Source organism: Carettochelys insculpta, chromosome 4 (assembly GCF_033958435.1).
Source record: "Carettochelys insculpta isolate YL-2023 chromosome 4, ASM3395843v1, whole genome shotgun sequence".
Taxonomy (NCBI): Eukaryota; Metazoa; Chordata; order Testudines; family Carettochelyidae; genus Carettochelys; species Carettochelys insculpta.
In genome coordinates, this window is record NC_134140.1 from 54,683,122 (window position 1) to 54,701,381 (window position 18,260).

The following is an 18,260-nucleotide window of genomic DNA, read 5'->3' on the forward strand; positions in this document are numbered from 1 at the left end:
TCCGTATAGTGTTGGTATATGTGCTGAAGCAGGAAGCATTTTATCCCTTATCTACATAAAATTTATTTTGTGTAACTGTGGATGTTCTCAGACATGGGTGTCTAATTTTCATTATTTTATTAAGATTTTGTCTTCAGGGATACCTTTGTGGGTTTATATGTAATTCTATAATAAATTAACTAAAGCTTTATTATCTACGAAAAAGATGGTTATTTATGAGATTAAAGCAGGTAAACACACAAACAAATGAGTCAGTCTTAGGTTTCCAAAGGTGATAGAAGATTCTATAAGAAGATCTGTAAGCCCTTGAGGGCTAACCTAGGCCAAGCGGCGGGGGGGGGGGGCTTTTTTTCTCCTTAGAAATTTTGCCCTGATAGAGTTCAAGGAGCGCAGGGATCCATTTTCTTCTGGTTAGGTATTTTTATTTCTTTCTTGGACAGTTCAACATGATGGGATAACTCCACATGCACATATTCTCTTCATAACAAAAAGCAATAGTGTATAGACTAGCACGGCTTACTCTCTGTTAATATTCTCTTCATAGGTGTGGTAGGGGAGAAGATGAAGTCTTTGTTGTTTCATGTTTCACAGGGGAGTCAAGTAGTTAAATTGGGCTTTCTTGCTGGGCAGGATCTAACAATCCTTTTTTAAAAGAAATCATCATAATGAAAACACTATTTTTGAAATATACAATCATTTAAATAAAGTGTGTACATTTTTAATTAAACAATATCAGCTCAACTGTATGATACACATTGCTATGCTTTTGCAATTTAAAAACTCTTACTTTTTTTGTATCTTGGGGCCACTTTCTAATCTATGATGAATCTATACCTTTCACTGTGTGACTTGAGTTTCATTAATAGCCTGTTGTATGAAACCTTGTCCAAGGCAGTTTGACTGTCTAAATGCACTTTCATCAACTATCTCATAACTACAATAATTGTTGGCACTCAAAGATTTTAGTAGGTGTGAGAAATGCTCCCTACCCTTCCTTGTGTTTGTAATTTTGGGACTCTAATTCAGCAACTAATTAGAGCATACTTGCCTAATTACAATCTGGATTTGCTATGCTGCTTCACAAGTATTTCTGTGTGAGGGACATTCATTAAAACACATCTGGGGAAAAGTGAATCAACGGACTGTAACGTCTCCTCTCTTGCCAAATAAACCATTGTGATGTCAGAAGCAGAACTGACTGGCATGCTCAGGGAAGTTTGAGCCATTATTTATTGTGACATCACTGGCTGCCTACAACAGTTAGTGTATCAATAATACTTTAGAGTAATAGCATTTGGCTGGTATTTTCATCCAATGCATTTCACAGAGATGCTTAAACAACATGCTCATTTTACGGTGAGGGAAACTGAGGGACTCATGTTCTGACTACTGACTGAAACTGCAGAGCTCAAACAAAGATAAGCTCCGTGCCCGTGGGTCTGTATAGTCTAAGACCACGCCAACACTTTTCCGAGTGTATAAGCTTGTACTGAGCTCGACGGAACTAGTCCTATGCCTAAAGTTAAGCCGCTGCATAGGCGGTGGCGGGATGGGAGGCTAAAGAGCAGGCTCAGTGCTCCTGGGAAAGGCAAGTCTGGCTGGGATGCGGCGCAAGACCGCACTAGAACTGGAGGCGGAAGCGCCCGCTACTGGCCGGCCCCCTGCCGGGGAGGCCGGGCTCTTGCCTGGCTTCATCCACAGCCGGGGCACTCCCCCTTCTCGGCTTCCGCGGGAATGGAGGGCCGGGTTACCCGCCCCGCTCCCCCCGGCAGGTCCCCGCTGCCTACCGGGAAGGGCTGAGGCAGGGGCCCTGACGGCCTCCCCCTGCCGCGGGCAGGGACCCTCGAGGCCCGGCGAGGGAGCGAACCGCCCCGGGGGAGGAGCGCCGCGCTGTGCCGCGGGGGCGGGGCCCGAGCCTGGCCGAGGGGGCGGAGCATCCCGGCCGCCGGCCGGAGAAGCCTGACAGGAGGGAGGCGGGGGCGGTGCCTTAGAGCCCCCTCCCCCGCTGGCAGGAGGCTGCGGCGCTGAGCCGAGGGGAGCGGCGCGGCGCGGCGGGATGCGGTGCGGGAAGATGGCGGCGCCGGCGGCGGCGGCAGGGAGCCGAGGCGCGGCGAGGCGGCGCTGCCAGCGGCTGCTCTACTGGGTGCCGGTGCTGTTCATCTCCGGCATCCTCTGCTGGTCCTACTACGCCTACGTCAGCCAGCTCTGCCTGCGTGAGTGGGGCCGCGGCCTGCCGGGGACACCCCCCCCCCCGCCACCACACACACCCGTCAGCCGCCAGCCCCGCGCTGGGGCGCTGCCGGGCGCGCCCGGGTGGCGGCTCCGCGTCGCTTCTCTTTGTGGTGGGTGAGACGCGCGGCGCCAGGCGTGTGCACACCCCGGCCTGGCCGCCGTGTCCGGCTGCAGCCAGCTAAGGGCTCGGGTGGAGGAGAGGTTTGGCCGCCGCCGTCTCCTCCTCGAGTCCCCCCTTCCCCTCGGACCGAGCACAGACTCCTGCATTAGTTGTTACCGGGACCCTGTACGTGTTGGGGGGGCCCGGGGGTGGGAATGAGCCGGCTGAGACCTGAATGCAGCGTGTTGATGATGCCTGTCTGCAGGAAGGCGCCTGGGCGGGCGACGCAGTCCCTTAAAAGTTTTCTGAATGGCCGGGAAGCTTTTGGAAACATTTTGCAGGACACCTAATATTTTCCTCTGCCATTGCGTATTTTGCATAGAGTTTGGACCAAACGTGGAAAAGTGCTGGGGGAATTTTTGAATCTGACATTGGCACTCAGTCCCGTTTTTAGTATTGCCCAGGCTAGCGCCCATTTCCCTTTAAAAACAATACACTGACAGTACGTGTGTGTGGTAAGGAGTCCCATCTATTTTATAAACGTTGGGGTTTGATTTCTCTTTAATGGTATCTGAACAGTAGCTCTCGTAATTGTATTTGCATTAAGGCAGGGGTCTGCAACCTGCAGCTCTTTAAGGACTTCTTTGTGGCTCTCGATGCTACAATTGCAAAGTTTAAAAAAAACTGATCCTTTTTAAGGAAGGGTGAACATCTAAAAATGAGCAACTTGTATCTAAATGGCAAACTGTATGAGATCATATCAAAGCAAAAAGCAGTCAAGTAGCACTTTAAAGACTAGCAAAATGGTTTATTAGGTGAGCTTTGGTTGGACAGACCCACTTCAAGTGGGTCTGTCCCATGAAAGCTCACCTAATAAACCATTTTGCTAGTCTTTAAAGTGCTACTTGACTGCTTTTTGTTTTGATAGTGTATAGACTAGCACGGCTTCCTCTCTGTTACTGTTCAGCATGTATGAGATCATGAAACATTGGGTAACTCCCCCTAGTGCTCTCCAGGGAGAGAGTTTGGGAGTGAAAGTCAGGAAGACTGGTACAAACACACAGGTAAAGTGTGAGGAAATAGAATCTGTAAAAAGTTTGTGAACATTCTGCAGTATGCATGTATCACATTACAGATGATTGTGTGTGCCCTGTTCTTAAAATAGGGGTTACAAAAGGTGTGATTTGACGTTGTTTATTAAGGACTGTCTCATATTCACATGCATTGCAGTGCTTGAATTAAGTTTTTTACCGAATTGGAAAAAATGGCTCTTCTTGCTATGTTGGTTGCTGACCCCTGCATTACGGCTTTGTGTACGTTAGAACTTTTGTTAGCAAACTTCTGCCAGTCAGGGTGTCAAAACACACATGCGCAAGTTTTGCCAACAAAATTGCCAATGGGACAGCATCTTCCAGTGACCTAGATACCACCACTTGTTTGGGGTGGTTTAATTATGCTGGCATGTGGCAGCTGCATAGTAGACTTTGCAGCATTCCAGAGACAGCTGTGCAGTGGTGCTTCTGTAAGGTACATAGAGTAGACATAGCATAATGAAGTTGACACTGAAAACTACAAAATGACCCATGGAAGGTCCAGACTGACCAAAAGCTGTTTGCCCTTGTGTGATTATACCATTGTGCTGAACAATGGACTGGCAGCTTGATCCAGAGTTTCCTCTAGCCTTTTGTCAGGAAAAGTTTTGTGTCTGGACATAAATGCATATTCACTGATGATGTCTCTGTATTGAACAGAGCAGGATGAGCAGAGGGAACATGAAATCCTGCTTTTTTTTAAAACTCATTGACTTGTTTTTCACTCTAACTAGGGCCATCATTTGAGTATGAATGCCCAAGTCTCCAGATTTGTGTGATCAATGCTTATGACAAGGACCACCCTGACCAAATATTGCATACAAAAAACTGACCTTGGGCTGCAGAGGCTGTAACAGAACTTCTGCTGCAATTAGTACTGTGCTGCTGGCATAGAGTTGTTTAGAATTTTTAATAAAATATTTTTAGACAGAAAATGCTCAGTCACCGAAACTTTTGCCCCGGGAACATGTTAGTTGTGATAAAACTTGTGTTGAGAATAGGCCAGATTGTGAAAGGGACATTCTCCCCTCCCCCAGAATAGCATAGCAGGAAATCCTCTGAATCAAGTAGAGCAGGGACTTGAACCTGTGTGTGTACTGGGCACTTAGGCACACGTGTGCATGCACTCAGTCTCTTGTTTGTGGAAGATTTTGAAAGGGCTCCATTTTATCTCAATGCGGAAAGGGAAAGCTCTGGAAGTCTCAACCTTTTTGTGGTATGTGGAAAATTATTTACCATCAAGCTCAAAATGGGAGTAACGAGTCAGTCATTCTCCTTTGCTCTCAATGTACGTTATGCTGTCAGGAAAGAGGAGGAAGCAACCTGATGAAAACATAGAGGACGAGCTAGCTGGGGTTGTGGAGGGAGTAGAGTGGGATAAGGAGACTCAGCATGGAAACTGGTGAATTGTGGTGGAGACTCGAAGTGGGAGGGCCAACAGATTGGGAGGCAAGATTTTGGGAAGTATGATTGATTAATTAAAGCTTTCTGAAAGACTTCAACAGTAATATTCTTTTTAAAGTAACTTTTATGATTTTATGTAGTTCAAGGAAAAGTTAATTTTCATTTGTGGATTAATTCCTAGATGCTTTTCTTACAGCGTCTTGGAGTAATGGTCCAGTTTGATAACTTATTGAATATTCTCAGGTTCACTTCTCCCAGAACTGCACAGAGGAGGAGTCCAACTTTTGTTCCTTAGCACTGCATCACCAGTTTAGCTGCAATGTTCTGGAGTTATGGACAGGGACTCCAGAGCCAGTACAGAGACTTCCAGATGGATAACTGTTTCTTTAGCAGATATCTGTGATCTATAGAGTTTTGAGGCAAGACACTCTTTTTCTTCTGTCAGTGGAACAAACCTCAACCAACAGTAGAAGAATTCTGAGGCAGCTGTATGTGTGGCTTTTGGGGAAAGTGGGGGAGAGTTAAGAGTTTTCATCCCAATAGGGCCGTCTTTCTTAAACTTTTTTTTCCTCAAATAGATGGTGATTTACCGTAGTCATTCCCTGTCCTCTAGGTCTTCTGATTCATAAAGTGGCAGTTGCTGGTGACTTGCATTAGTTTATCTTTTATTCACTATATCTGCTTTTTTGTTCTGATTTTTTTTTATTTAATTTACTGTACCTGGGCATGTTAAGACAGAGAGTTTTTCCATTTACTTGTTATGGGTGGCAAGTTTTAATAGAAAAAGCAGAGGGAATCAATGAAGACGTCTGCAACAGGAGACAGTGATTCCCACAGATCCTACTGTGAAATTGGCTAGTTCTTTTTTGAGCAAATTTTGCTGGCGGTTGTTTCTTTAATACATAAACCACATATTTTTCATGGTACATTGCTAGGGTCCTACCAAATTCATTGTCCATTTTGGCCAATTTCATGGCCATAGGATTTGGAAATTGGTAATTTTCATGGTTTTAGCTGCTTAAACCTGAAAGTTCATGGTGCTGTAGCTGTGGAGTCCTTACCTTAAAGGAGACTATGGAGGGAGGGGGTTTGCAAACCTGTTGTAAGGATTTCTTAACAGTTTCTGTGCTGCCTTCAGTTGGGGCATGCCTAGGATCAAGGAAACACATTTCACTGGAAAGGGGTTATTTCACGGTCTGTGGTGCACTTTTCATGGCTGTTTAAATAGGAAGGGCCCTATTTATGGACCCAAATGGTTCATATTTGTTTATTTCATGGACTCTCCTAACACAGTGTTGTGCATTCAGTGTATCAATTCTTACTTAAGGGCTGGGTGGCAATGTCTGTATAATATGAGAAAGCACACACAAGAAAGTTGCTTGCCTCTTCTGTGCTTATTACTAACGTATATGTTAGGCGATAATTTAAAAAAAGCCTCTATCGTTTGGTTTTAAGGGATGTATTCACACTTGATGTAAAAATGCATTTTCATGATCAGTTTGTCATACATGATCTATTAAGATCTACAGGAGTAAATATGGCTATATTTGGGTTTTTTTTGTTTTTTTTTTTAAATGCACCAGAATCATTGATGTGAGCAAGAATTGCATATTTCTGGGAGCATTGTTTGTTAATTGCTATTGCAGAACAGCTGGAGAAATGTGGTTTGTCATACTACAGTTTTTGTTTAAGTACTTTTGCAATAAATAGGATTTATTTTAAAAACAAAATAACACTTGATGTTTCAATGATAGGGAAGTCTCACTTGGTAGCCAGGGAAATCCAATAGGCATCTTTGCTTAAAAGGATTAAAAGAAAATTAGCACACTCAACACTTCCTGACTTTCCAAGAAAACCCAGATCAAAACTGCTGCCCATGTTAAAGGTGTCTGCACCTTTGTTTATGATGAATACAGAGGGCCTTAAAGGTTTCCCCTCCTCCTCCAAATAAAGAGGTGGAAGTTGCTTGGATTTCTTTAGTCTTAGAAATTTCAGCAGGTTTCTTCCTAATTTTTTTTTAGTGGATTCATTGGAAAAAAGGATAAACTTTTATATATCTAGCAGACCCAGGACTGGAAGGTTGCCAGATATGCAAATATTCGTGGTAATAGAGAGGTATACCTAACAATGCATAACACTACAGAAAAACAGGATTAGATATTAAGAAACAAACACAAATGTGTGCAGAGTACTTTATTTACCAACAATAGTAGTATTGTACACTGTAAACATACAGGCTGTGATTACCCTAGCAACTTTTGTCTACAAAACTCGTAGAGGGTACACGCACAAAATGCTTTTTGTCGACAGTATTTGGACAAAACACAGCACTTTGCTGGCAGTGTTTTGCCTCAAAGTTTTGAGGCATAATGCTGCTGTCAGCAAATTCTGTCAATAAAAAAGCTGTGTAAATGCCCCCAGGGGGTCTCTCTAAACAGACAGAGCATCCACAACAATGTCTGCTGTGCTTCCAGGTGCCTGATTTGTCAAGAGAGCATCCAGACAGTCAGGGCACTCTGTCGACAGAGCGGAGCACTCTCCCAATTTGCTTTAGTGTGTTGCTGCACTCTGTCAACAGAAGTTTTGTTGGGAAATCTCTCCCAACAGTGACTTCTTTTCACAGAATGCTGTAGTGTAATTGTAGCCAGACTGTATTTGCTGTATTTGTTTGTATTTACTCGAGCTGGACAACTGGGAAGAACTAGCAGACGACCGCAGCAGATGGAGGCAGGGGTTACACAAGGGCCTTCAGAAGGGCGAGATGAGGATCAGACAGCTAGCAGAGGAGAAGCAAGCACACAGTAAGCACACTAAGGACCTGCCAGACACCCACCACATCTGCAAGAGATGCAGCAAGGACTGTCACTCTCGTGTGGGTCTTCGTAGTCACAGTAGACGCTGTAAATGAAGCCCTCAGTTGAAACTGTAAAGGGCACGATCCATAGTCTATGCAGACTGAAGGATGCCTACTACTACTACTTTCGTTATACTGTACTTATGGAAAACGTAACTAAAATTTGCTTATGGTTAAAATGCTGATTATTTGAGAGTTCCAGATAATAGAATGCCAGATGTGAAAGAGTTTACTGTATCATAAATGTTTATGCCTGGTCTCAGCCCTTATGTAATATGACAAAGGTGCAGAATCTAAAAAACAGATGTCATTTTCATAAGGTTTGTAAGACATCTGAATTACATGTCTAAAACAATTGCAAACATTCAAAATAAGAATCACTTCCTAAATCTGTTAATTGGATTTCGCTTGCCTGAGATTTGTTTTTTGTTGCTTGAGTATTTACCTCTTCCACTGAATGTTCTTCTCAAAATTAGTGGCTCTTGTAAAGATCCCTCCTACCCAAATACATTCCCAGCCTCCTTATAAAACATGTTTCAGGATTACTTGATGTTACACAAAAATGAAGAGAAATAAAACACACAACCATTTGCGCAGCGCATGGTGTCTAGCAACTTGCGTTTCCTCTTCTGTGCATCTCTGCTATCCTACTGCAACAAGTCATTGAACACAGCTTAGACAGCATCTTTTAAATCCCAAATATAGAATATCAAGATATTTTGAACCAGAATACTCTATATCGTGATAGTTCTACTTAGCAAATGATAGTCATAGTGTGTCACATGAGGCCCAACAAAATTTTGAATTGTATTTCTATTACGTTTTCACCTTAACTTACCACTTGACTTTATGCTGTTATCTGTTGAGTATAAAGGCAAATAGAATAAAATGTTAACCAGTGTAACGTTTTGGGAATTGCTAAGATGAGCAAAGAATACTGTTATTGCCTGCTGTGTAATCTTGGTTTTTGTGGTGTGAGACCGTGATGCAGATCCATGACACAGATACCTGGACTTTTTCCTTGTGGTTCATCACCCACTCCTCCAACCAGTTGTAAAACCAGAGATGTGGTTGGGATGAAAATAAACAAGTGTGTTTAATAGAAAAGCTACAGTTTCAAAGATGAAATAGGAAGAGAAAGCAAACATACACAAATAACATGCAAAATAAACAAAAAAAAACCATCAGGACAGATCCCCACTTTATCAAATAAAATCTTTTGTCTATTTACGTATTACCTTAAAACAGTTTCCCAGAGTAGCCCTTAGCTATGGAAGGGATTTAGCATTATGGATAGACTCCTGCCTGGAAACTGTCACCAAGGTTCTGGATAATCTTTACTTCAAAACCCTTCCACTTTAAAGGGTTTGCAGGGTTTGGGTCCTCTGTCCCCCCCACCCCTTTGGTCACTATACTTACTTACATTGGGAAAAATTTCCTCCTTTCTTAGTTGTTCAGAGGCTGGGGTTTTCTTCTCAGTTTCAAGCTGTTTTCATTTGCTTTGCTTCTTCATTTTTTTTTTTGCTTGCTCTGTCTAGAAGCAGTCTCATATAGTTGAGGAAGTAACCTCTCCCTGCCTGATAGTTGCACAACAGGATAGTGAAACTTCAGCACCATAATTGTAACATATCTAGCTGTCTCACACTGACTCAAGTTTAGTGCATTGCATGTGTTCATAAAAAATCTCAGTCAATACGCTTCTGTAGTGATGTAACGTATTATGCCTTCAGTTGGTTTAACTGTTTATTTTTTTAAGTTCTGATTATACCTGTGCTCTCTCCTGTTACAAGTGCTTGAAAGAACCCTACTGATACTGCTAAGTCATGTTCATTAATGTATGCATGAATATTCTATTTTTCTGTTAAAGCCCATCTCACTCATTGGCTCCCTTTATAATACCTGCATAAAGAAACCTATAAAAAGATGGAGGAAGCCTTGGGCTAATAAACAAGACTGTTGTCTTGGTAGACCTAGGTGCCCATCTGGCCTAATCATTAAATAAATATTTTGAAGCCAGGTGAGTTGATGCTTAATACCATGTATGGTTGAATCGAAGGTTCTGTATAAAAGTTAATTATTTATAAAGCTAAACTAAAGAATTAAGGCTTTGTGATGGAAAAACAGTGCATGATGATAAATCTAATTCACTGAGCCTTCAAGTATTTTGACATGCAACTAAAAGGTAACATTCTTGGTGGAGTTGTTTTACAAGGCAGTGAACTGCTTCTTTGTTGATTAAATACCAAAGCCAAGGAGCGTGATAACTACAAAATCCATTTTTTGAAAGCGTTCAATTCCATGACCATTATTTACTACAGTACATGATTAAAAATAATTCTTAACCTTTTTAATGACTCTTGAAGTCTAGGTAGTCCAAAGGTGCTGCTGCTTTCTCTAACTTTTTCAGGATGTTGAGTTGAAGGTCATGGCTGAAAATATATATTTGTTTGAGTAAGCGGCTGTTGTAAAAAAGGGGCGGTGAAACTGGGAACATTGTATGGAACATAACCCTTGGTCATACTGCAATTTTTCAAGTGCATGATCCTTACTACAAATGGGAGGTGACTCATGTCTAGATCAATTTATATACATCTCTTAATCCTCAACTTCACAGAGTTGTTTTCATGGCAGCTTGCAAAGCCAGCTCCTCTGTTAACTTGTGAGTTTCTAGTACGTGATTGTGTATGTGTGGATTATTAAACATCTTTCTCTCTAATGAAAGTGATGAAGTGAGTCTGTGCTCATGAAAGCTCATGCTCAAAACTTTTCTGTTAGTCTGTAAGGTGCCACAGGACCCTTTGTTGCTTTCTCTCTAGTAATCAAGAGATATTAAGAAAGCTTGTTAAAAAGTTTCCATGAAAAGTCTTTTTCAGTGGAAAATTGGGTTTTGCAACAAAACTTGTCTCGAAAAGCACTTGCTTTCTGTGGAGAATTTCTGGGTTTAGGATGTTTCTGGTTTTGTACGTGAAAAATGTTGCTTTTGGTTTAAAAACATTGAAACATTTCTATAATAAATAAATGAACACTTTGTATTGAACAAAATTATTTCATTTGGACTTAGTTTGATATTAAACCACGTCCTTTTGAGCTGCTGAAGTGCCTTTTCTCTCCATGCTCCTCTTGTGCTGGACTTCCCAGCCAGGCTATACCTTGCTCACAATGCGCTTCGATTAGGTGTCAGTCATGGGATGTAGTCTGGCAAGCAAATCTGGCCCCTGAGAGGAAAGGGGGGCTTGGAGCACTAGGAGGACTTGCAGGTGGATGCAGTTTAGTGTTGAACTATTTCATATCCAAGCAATATGTGCATACCTAGATTTATTTAATAGGAGTTGGAATAAAGGATAAATGTACACATACTTAAATTGTAAAAAGCTATCAACTAAAGACAGTAGTACAAAACTCTAAAACTGCACATTCCCTGAGGCCTGGCTTCCTTATTTAGTGACATACTGAAATATAGTGCCTATTGCACTAATCTTGTGTTCAGTGGGCTTCACAATATACTAAATATCACTCACTTCTAAACAACTGAGTCAGAAATCCTGATGCTCTGCTATTGCTTTTTTACCTATTATTTATTTGTGATGCCAGTTTCCCCACTTCTATGAGTAAATTAAAAAATACCTTGCTGAAGGGTCAGCATGTTCACCTGGATTGGTTGAGATATGGTGCCAGGATCTTCCAGGGATTAATCTAGCCCTACCACTAACTTGCTCTGTGACCTTTGGCAAATAACTTCTGATTGCAGAAGACCAAGTTGATGCGCATTAATAATAGACAGGAAAGCAAAATTGCAACTGAAGGAAAAGCAGTGCAATATGTTGACCATTTTGTATACTTGGGGAGTGTTATCAGCAAGAATGTGGACACTGAAAGGGACATCAGTGCGAGAATACAAAAGGCACAATGAGCCTTTGCCATATTATGACCAGTCTGGTGTACAAGAGCCATTTCAACAAGAACCAAATGACGTTTTTTTCACTTCCAATGTGAAATCAACGCTACTGTGTGGCTTGGAGTTGTGGCACGTAGTTCAGAGCAACAATAAGAAAATTCAGATGTTTGTTAATAAATGTCTTAGACATGTTCCCCAGCTAAAGTGGTATGATAGAATACTAAGCAAAGCCTTGTGGAGCAAAACTAACCAGAAGCCAAGGGAAGTCCAGATCAGGGAAAGAAAATGGCCATAGGCAGGCCATATCCTGTGTAAGGACTGCAGGGAATGTATCACGAGACAAGCATTAGAATGGAATCCAAAGAGAAAGAGGAAAAGGGGACGTTCCAAACAGCGGTGAGGTACTCCCCTGGGTCCTAAACAACCCAGTCTTTTTTACTGTTAGAGCAGGCAGCTCCTAGCACTCTCACCCATGGCCAGGCTGTAGTAACCAAACGGTTAAAGTTCTTTTGTTGTGCCGGCTGTGTTGCAGTGACAAAAGGGTTAACAGCAGGGTCAGGCTCAGAGCTTAACTAGTTACAAGTTTATTTAAGCTACAGTTATAAGCGTGCGGTTACAAAAGGCTATTGTTTACTTCTTACATGCTAGCAAAGTACAGGTGTTAACAGCTAGCTTATCGTGACCCTGAGAAGCAGAAAGTACAGCTAGAAGGCTAACAGGCCAGACTGTCAACATGGGGGGGTGGCCCTCAAGAAATCACCCCAGCTGGCTTGTAAGGGGGGAGACTTTGGCTCCACATGGCAACAAAGTTTCCTGGGCGAAGTAAAAGCAGCTTAACGTGGGATCAAATCAAGACTTATAGCCAAGGATCGCAAGAGGAGGAGTGACTGTGGAGGCGCGATGATTCTTCTTTTTCGTCTTTGGAAGCATTATATGTATTCCCCCTCCTAAACCTTTGGACACTTATGCATTTGTGGAACTCTTATTTAAGCTAGGTAAAATGAACCTTTCTTTAGTAGGACAGTGGAATGTCTATGCATTTCTAAAATCCCACCTAACTCCTCCAAATAGGACTTGATTGAGAAATGAGCTTTGTGGTGGCTCTCTTAACAGAGGGGAGCTTTGTCCACTCAAAGTATAGTTTTTGCAGAGCTTCTGTTCTCTGCTTGTGAGACCATATCTTTGTAAAAAGTACTTTTTTCAGTCAGTGTTCAGCATGATTTTTGCCCTATTTACAGTGCGTCACGTTGTGTATGGGGTCCGGGGACCCTTCCACTCATACAGTATTCCTTGGCAGGAGAGGAACCAGAATCTCTGTACCTGCAAAGTCAATCTCTGTGTTAGTCATAATCACACTAGGAACAGAATTGAAATGAAAGGCTTTTACACAAGTTGATACACAGTATCATCAGTGTGATGTAAATGTTCTGCCCAAGTGTTTAGTCTCTGGTTTGAAAGTACCTCCTAGCCTAGAAAGAAGTGATCGTGAAATTCTTACATGAGTAGTTTTTACTCATCCAGGTAAATGCTCTGATTTTGAATGCATAAGCACTGTTAGTTTAAGGATTGCTTAAATAAGAGGATAGTTCAGTTGCCGTGCACAGTTGATGCTTAGTATTCATTCTGACCTATCCAGAAAAACCTAGCCAAATGTGGTCTGTTTTGACAGCAGTAGGAACCTGACAGACGGTGTGCATTTACTTTATGTGGTACATCAGACAGGGTTAAAGTTTACTGTCCTGTGGTGGCTATTTAGTCTGGATTTAAAACAGTAACTTAGAGAATGGTAATGTTTTGCAAAAGCACACAAGTAGCCCACAGTTCTTATAAATTTTATTTCCATCTGCTCATTCTGACTTCCAGCACAAAACAAATCACAACAAAAGCAGGTGGGGGGTTCCAGAGAATGCAGTGCAAACAATCCATCAGGATTAATGAAAATAACAGTAGAACACTTTTACAGGCACAAATGGCATTTTTGTCTGTGGAAGGGAGTGGTGGTGCTGGTGGTCAGAAGTCACTTGTGTGGCATCCTGACAGGTTTCTTGTTCTGTCCAGTGATGATAACCCTTTGCCTGTGTACTTGTCCCTTTGTGTGCTGTACTGTCCCTACACAGACAGCACATACAGCAGACTCCAAGGGAGCCCCCAGAGACCACAAAATCAGATAAGGATCCAAGGCACCCAGCCAGGACCTAGCCACATTTATTGTAAACATAGCATAGTCCTAGCTTCCTCGGATCGGATGGGCTACAACTAAGCTAACACGTGTGCTCAAACAATGAGGAGTCCTGTAGCGCCATAGAGACTAACGGATTTATTAGGGCTTAAGCTTTTGTGAGTAAAACCCACTTCATCTGATGGAAGGGAGTGGGGGGGAAAAAAACTGGCAGGTATATACGTAAGAAAATTACTGCAGATCTCCATTGTAGGTTCAGGTGATCAGTCAGTGTGATTGTGACCATTTGGTTTAGCTGATGGGGAGACATGAATGTCCAGTGAAGAGAACTTGCTTCTCTCTAGAGTTTAAATTCTTATTGAGGCGTAACTGTATAGTATTGAATTTGCAGGTGATCTCCAATTCAGTGGTTTCCCTTTGTAATCGAGTTGTGAAGGATGTTTTTTTGGTAGAAGGATGGCTGCTTTTAAACCCTTTACTAAATTTCCAGGGAGGTTAAAGTGTTTCCCTACAAGCTTAAGGGAACACACAAAAATAAGAGACTGAAAACCTGCACTCGTGCTAAAACTGCAAGATTTGAAATGAAGTGAGGCTCAGCAGTTGGGCCGAGTGGTGGGGGAGAGAAGGGCCAAAAGTTTCATACCCGGAAAAGAAAAGGCCCCATGTGGAAAACTGTAAAATGACAAAATTTAATGTAATATATTAGAAATATTTGAGTTAGAATATTTGGAATCACAAGCTGTGAACGCTGTAAGCTGGGTAGGCCGTATCTAATAGCTGTTATTAACAAAACTGTGTCACTGCGCTATGAACTATATTTCTTTAAATATGAAATCTGTTTGCTGCTTAATATTTACACCATTAAGCAATTTTTTGGTGTCTGAACTTCCTTTTAGTAATGACTGGATACGCTGTATCTTTGATGTACTTTCTGGTATTAGCAAAATGTCTAGGCCTCAGGAGAAAAGGGGAGTCACAAAAACCTGTGAAGAGCTGTGCCTCATAAAGGATCAAATAAAACATTGTGAAATAGTATAGAAATATTTGTAAATAAATGTGCATTTTAGATTTTTCAGTAAATTTATAAAGCTTATTTTTGGTTCCGTTTTTTTGAAATGAGCATTCATTTCCTATCTAAAACCAAAAATAGTAAGTCAGCAAGTATTTCTTTTGCTAAAAACAATTATGTAAAAAGTCCCCAACTTACGAACAGGTTATGTTCTGAACACCTGGTCATAAATTGCTTTGGTCATAAGTCAGAATTATCCTTTTCCTGTAATCCCTCAAGGTATGCGAGGGTTGTGTTCCATGCAACCCTTGCACATCTTGAATTTTGCATAAGTTGGGGAGGGCTTGGTTTGGGGCCCTGGGAGTGGGCAGAGGGGATTAAGCCTGGGGTGGGTTAGGGTGACAGAGGTGATGGGAGGATGCAGTTGAGCTGAGGCTTGCAGGGAGCTGGACCGAGGCAGCAGAGGACTGGTACGATAGGATATGTCTAGACTACAAGGTTTTGTCAACAAACAGCCATTTTGTCAATGAAACCCGCAGAGCATCTAGATTGCCAAGTACAATTGTTCTGGAGATAGTTTCCATTGGTGTTTAATATCAGTCTGCTGATGACTTTTCTGGGTGCTGCCCCACTCTCATTGTGATAGGATTTGTTACCTTCACGTGCTGGGAATGCTTGCTTCTAACATATCGGGGTCGTCAGTCTGCTCTCATCATGATGGGAGTGTTTGTGACTTTCTGATGCCTTGGAGGTCCTGGTTCTCCACTTTTTGGCACATCTGAGCCTAGACACAGCCTTCAAACTTAAATAATTAGCAGACAATGCACTCTTCACTCATTCCAAAACACTTTCACTACAAAGTGCAGAACTGTTTGTAATTACAGATCAGAGTTCTGCAGCATCTGCTGCTTACATTGACAAAGCCTGTGCCATATGATAACCATAAGCAAGCAAGCACCTATATCAGAAAGCCCTGTAAAAGATGGTGATCGTAATCAGTCACTAGGACTATTCTGGATTGGTCCTGCCTTGACATCACTGACAGACACGGGCAGCCCCTATGATGCATCTTTACCAATAGCACTAGGCTGTTCCTTTCTGCTAGCCAGGGTGGCAGGCAGGGTACACTGAGGCACATTACATTGCTTAAGGCTTGCTGTTATATTCTTATACAAGAACTGGAATAGTACATTTTACTTACGTGTGTGCATGCGTACTTGGCTCCTTGAATAGCTAGTACACACATGCAACAGGAGTGGTTGTGTTGGTGCAGTATGTTACACTGTCTGGGTCTACACTTGCCCCCAATTTCGAAGGGGACATGTTAATCAGAGTGACAGGAGGTTACTAATGAAATGCTGAAGTGAATATGCAGGACTTCATTAGGCTAATTCTCCCCTGCAGCAACTTTGAAGTGTCAAACTTTGAAGTGCAAGCATGTGTCTAGCGAGCTGTAGTGCCTGCACAACTTTGAAGTGCTTTTACTCCCCAAAATTTTTCTGAAATGCAAAGTGCATACAAACACTTCCAAGCTGCTGTGGGGGAGAATTAACTTCATGAAGTGCTGCATATCCACCTCAGCACTTCATTAGTAATCTCCCATTGCCTTGATTAACATGCCTCCTTTGAAGCTGGGGGCAAGTGTAGGCAAGCCTTATATGTATAATTGGAGATACACATCTCCTAGAGCTGGAAGGGATCTCTGGAGGTCATCTAGTCCAGTCCCCTGCCCTCTGGGCAGGACCAAGCACGAGCCCTGATATCTATTTGCCCCAATCCCTAAATAGCCTTCTCAAGGATTGAGCTCACAACCCTGTGTTTAGCAGGCCAATATTCAAACCACTGAGCTATCACTCCCCCCAAATAATCTATTACATGAGAACATAAGAATGGCCATACTGGGTCAGACCAAAGGTCCATCCAGCTGAGTATCCTGTCTGCAGACAGTGGCCAGTGCCAGGTGCCCCAGAGGAGGTGAACCGAAGACAGTGATCAAGCGATTTGTCTCCTGTCGTCTGTCTCCAGCCTTTGACTAAAGGCTAGGGACACCATATTTTACCCTTGGCTAATAGCCATTTATGGACATAACCTCCAAAAATTTATCAAGCTCTATTCTAAGCTCTGTTAGAGTGCTGGCCTTCACAGCCTCCTCCGGCAAGGAGTTCCACAGGTTGACTGTGCGCTGTGTGAAGAAAAATTTTCTTTTATCAGTTTTGAACCTACTGACCATTAATTTCATTTGGTGTTGTCTAGTTCTTATATTATGGGAACAAGTAAATAACTTTTCAATATTCACTTTCTCCACACCATTCATATTTATATACCTCTATGATATCGCCCCTCAATCTCCTCTTTTCTAGACTGAAAAGTTCCAGTCTCTCTAGCCTCTCCTCATATGGGACCCTTTCCAAACCCCTGATCATTTTAGTTGCCCTTTTCTGAACTTTTTCTAATGCCAATATATCTTTTTTGAGGTGAGGAGACCACATCTGCACGCAGTACTCAAGATGTGGGTGTACAATAGTTTTATATAGGGGAAGTATGATATTCTTCGTCTTATTCTCTATCCCTTTTTTAATAATTCCTAACATCCTATTTGCTTTACTGACTGCTGCTGCACACTGTGTGGATGTTTTCAGAGAACTATCCACTATAATTCCAAGATCACTTTCCAGATCTATTGTATCTAAATTTGCCCCCATCACATTGTATGTATAATTGGGGTTATTTTTCCCAATGTGCATTACCTTACACTTACACTTACCCACACTAAATTTCATTTGCCATTTTGCTGCCACTCAGTTTGCCGAGATCTTTTTGAAGTTCTTCACAATCTACTTTGGTTTTGACTATCCTGAACAGCTTGGTATCATCTGCAGACTTTGCCACCTCACTGCTTACCCCTTTCTCTAGATCATTGATGAACAAGTTGAAGAGGATTGGTTCTAGGACTGACCCTTGGGGAACACCACTAGTTACCCCCCTCCATTGTGAAAATTTACCATTTATTCCTATCCTTTGTTTCCTGTCATGTAACCAGTTTCCAATCCATGAAAGGATCTTTCCTCCTATCCCATGACCACCTAATTTACATAAGAGCCTTTGGTGAGGGACCTTGTCAAAGGCTTTCTGGAAATCTAAGCATATTGTGTCCACTGGATCCCCCGTCTGCATGTTTGTTAACCCCTTCAAAGAACTCTAGTAAGACACGACTTCCCTTCACAGAAACCATGCTGACTTTTGCCCAACAAATCATGTTCTTCTACGTGTCTGGCAATTTTATTCTTTACTATTGTTTCTACTGATTTGCCCGGTACTGACGTTAGACTTACCGGTCTGTAATTGCCAGGGTCTCCTCTAGAGCTCTTTTTATATATTGGCGTTATATTAGCTGTCTTCCAGTCATTGGGTACCGAAGCTGATTTAAAGGAGAGGTTACAAACCACCATTAATAGCTCTGCAATTTCACATTGGAGTTCTTTCAGAACCGTTGGGG

At 42.2% G+C, this 18,260-nt stretch overlaps 1 protein-coding gene across 1 annotated transcript in view; it reads left to right on the forward strand.

The window, feature by feature from the left end:
• The first annotated feature begins 2,037 nt into the window (after positions 1-2,037).
• ZDHHC2 (zDHHC palmitoyltransferase 2) overlaps positions 2,038-18,260 on the forward strand; it is a 50,014-nt gene continuing 33,791 nt past the window's right edge. Inside the window, exon 1 of the mRNA XM_074992844.1 lies at positions 2,038-2,213. Within this exon, the coding sequence (XP_074848945.1) occupies positions 2,057-2,213 (157 nt within the window). The 5' untranslated portion in view covers positions 2,038-2,056. The remainder of the gene's footprint in view (positions 2,214-18,260) is intronic.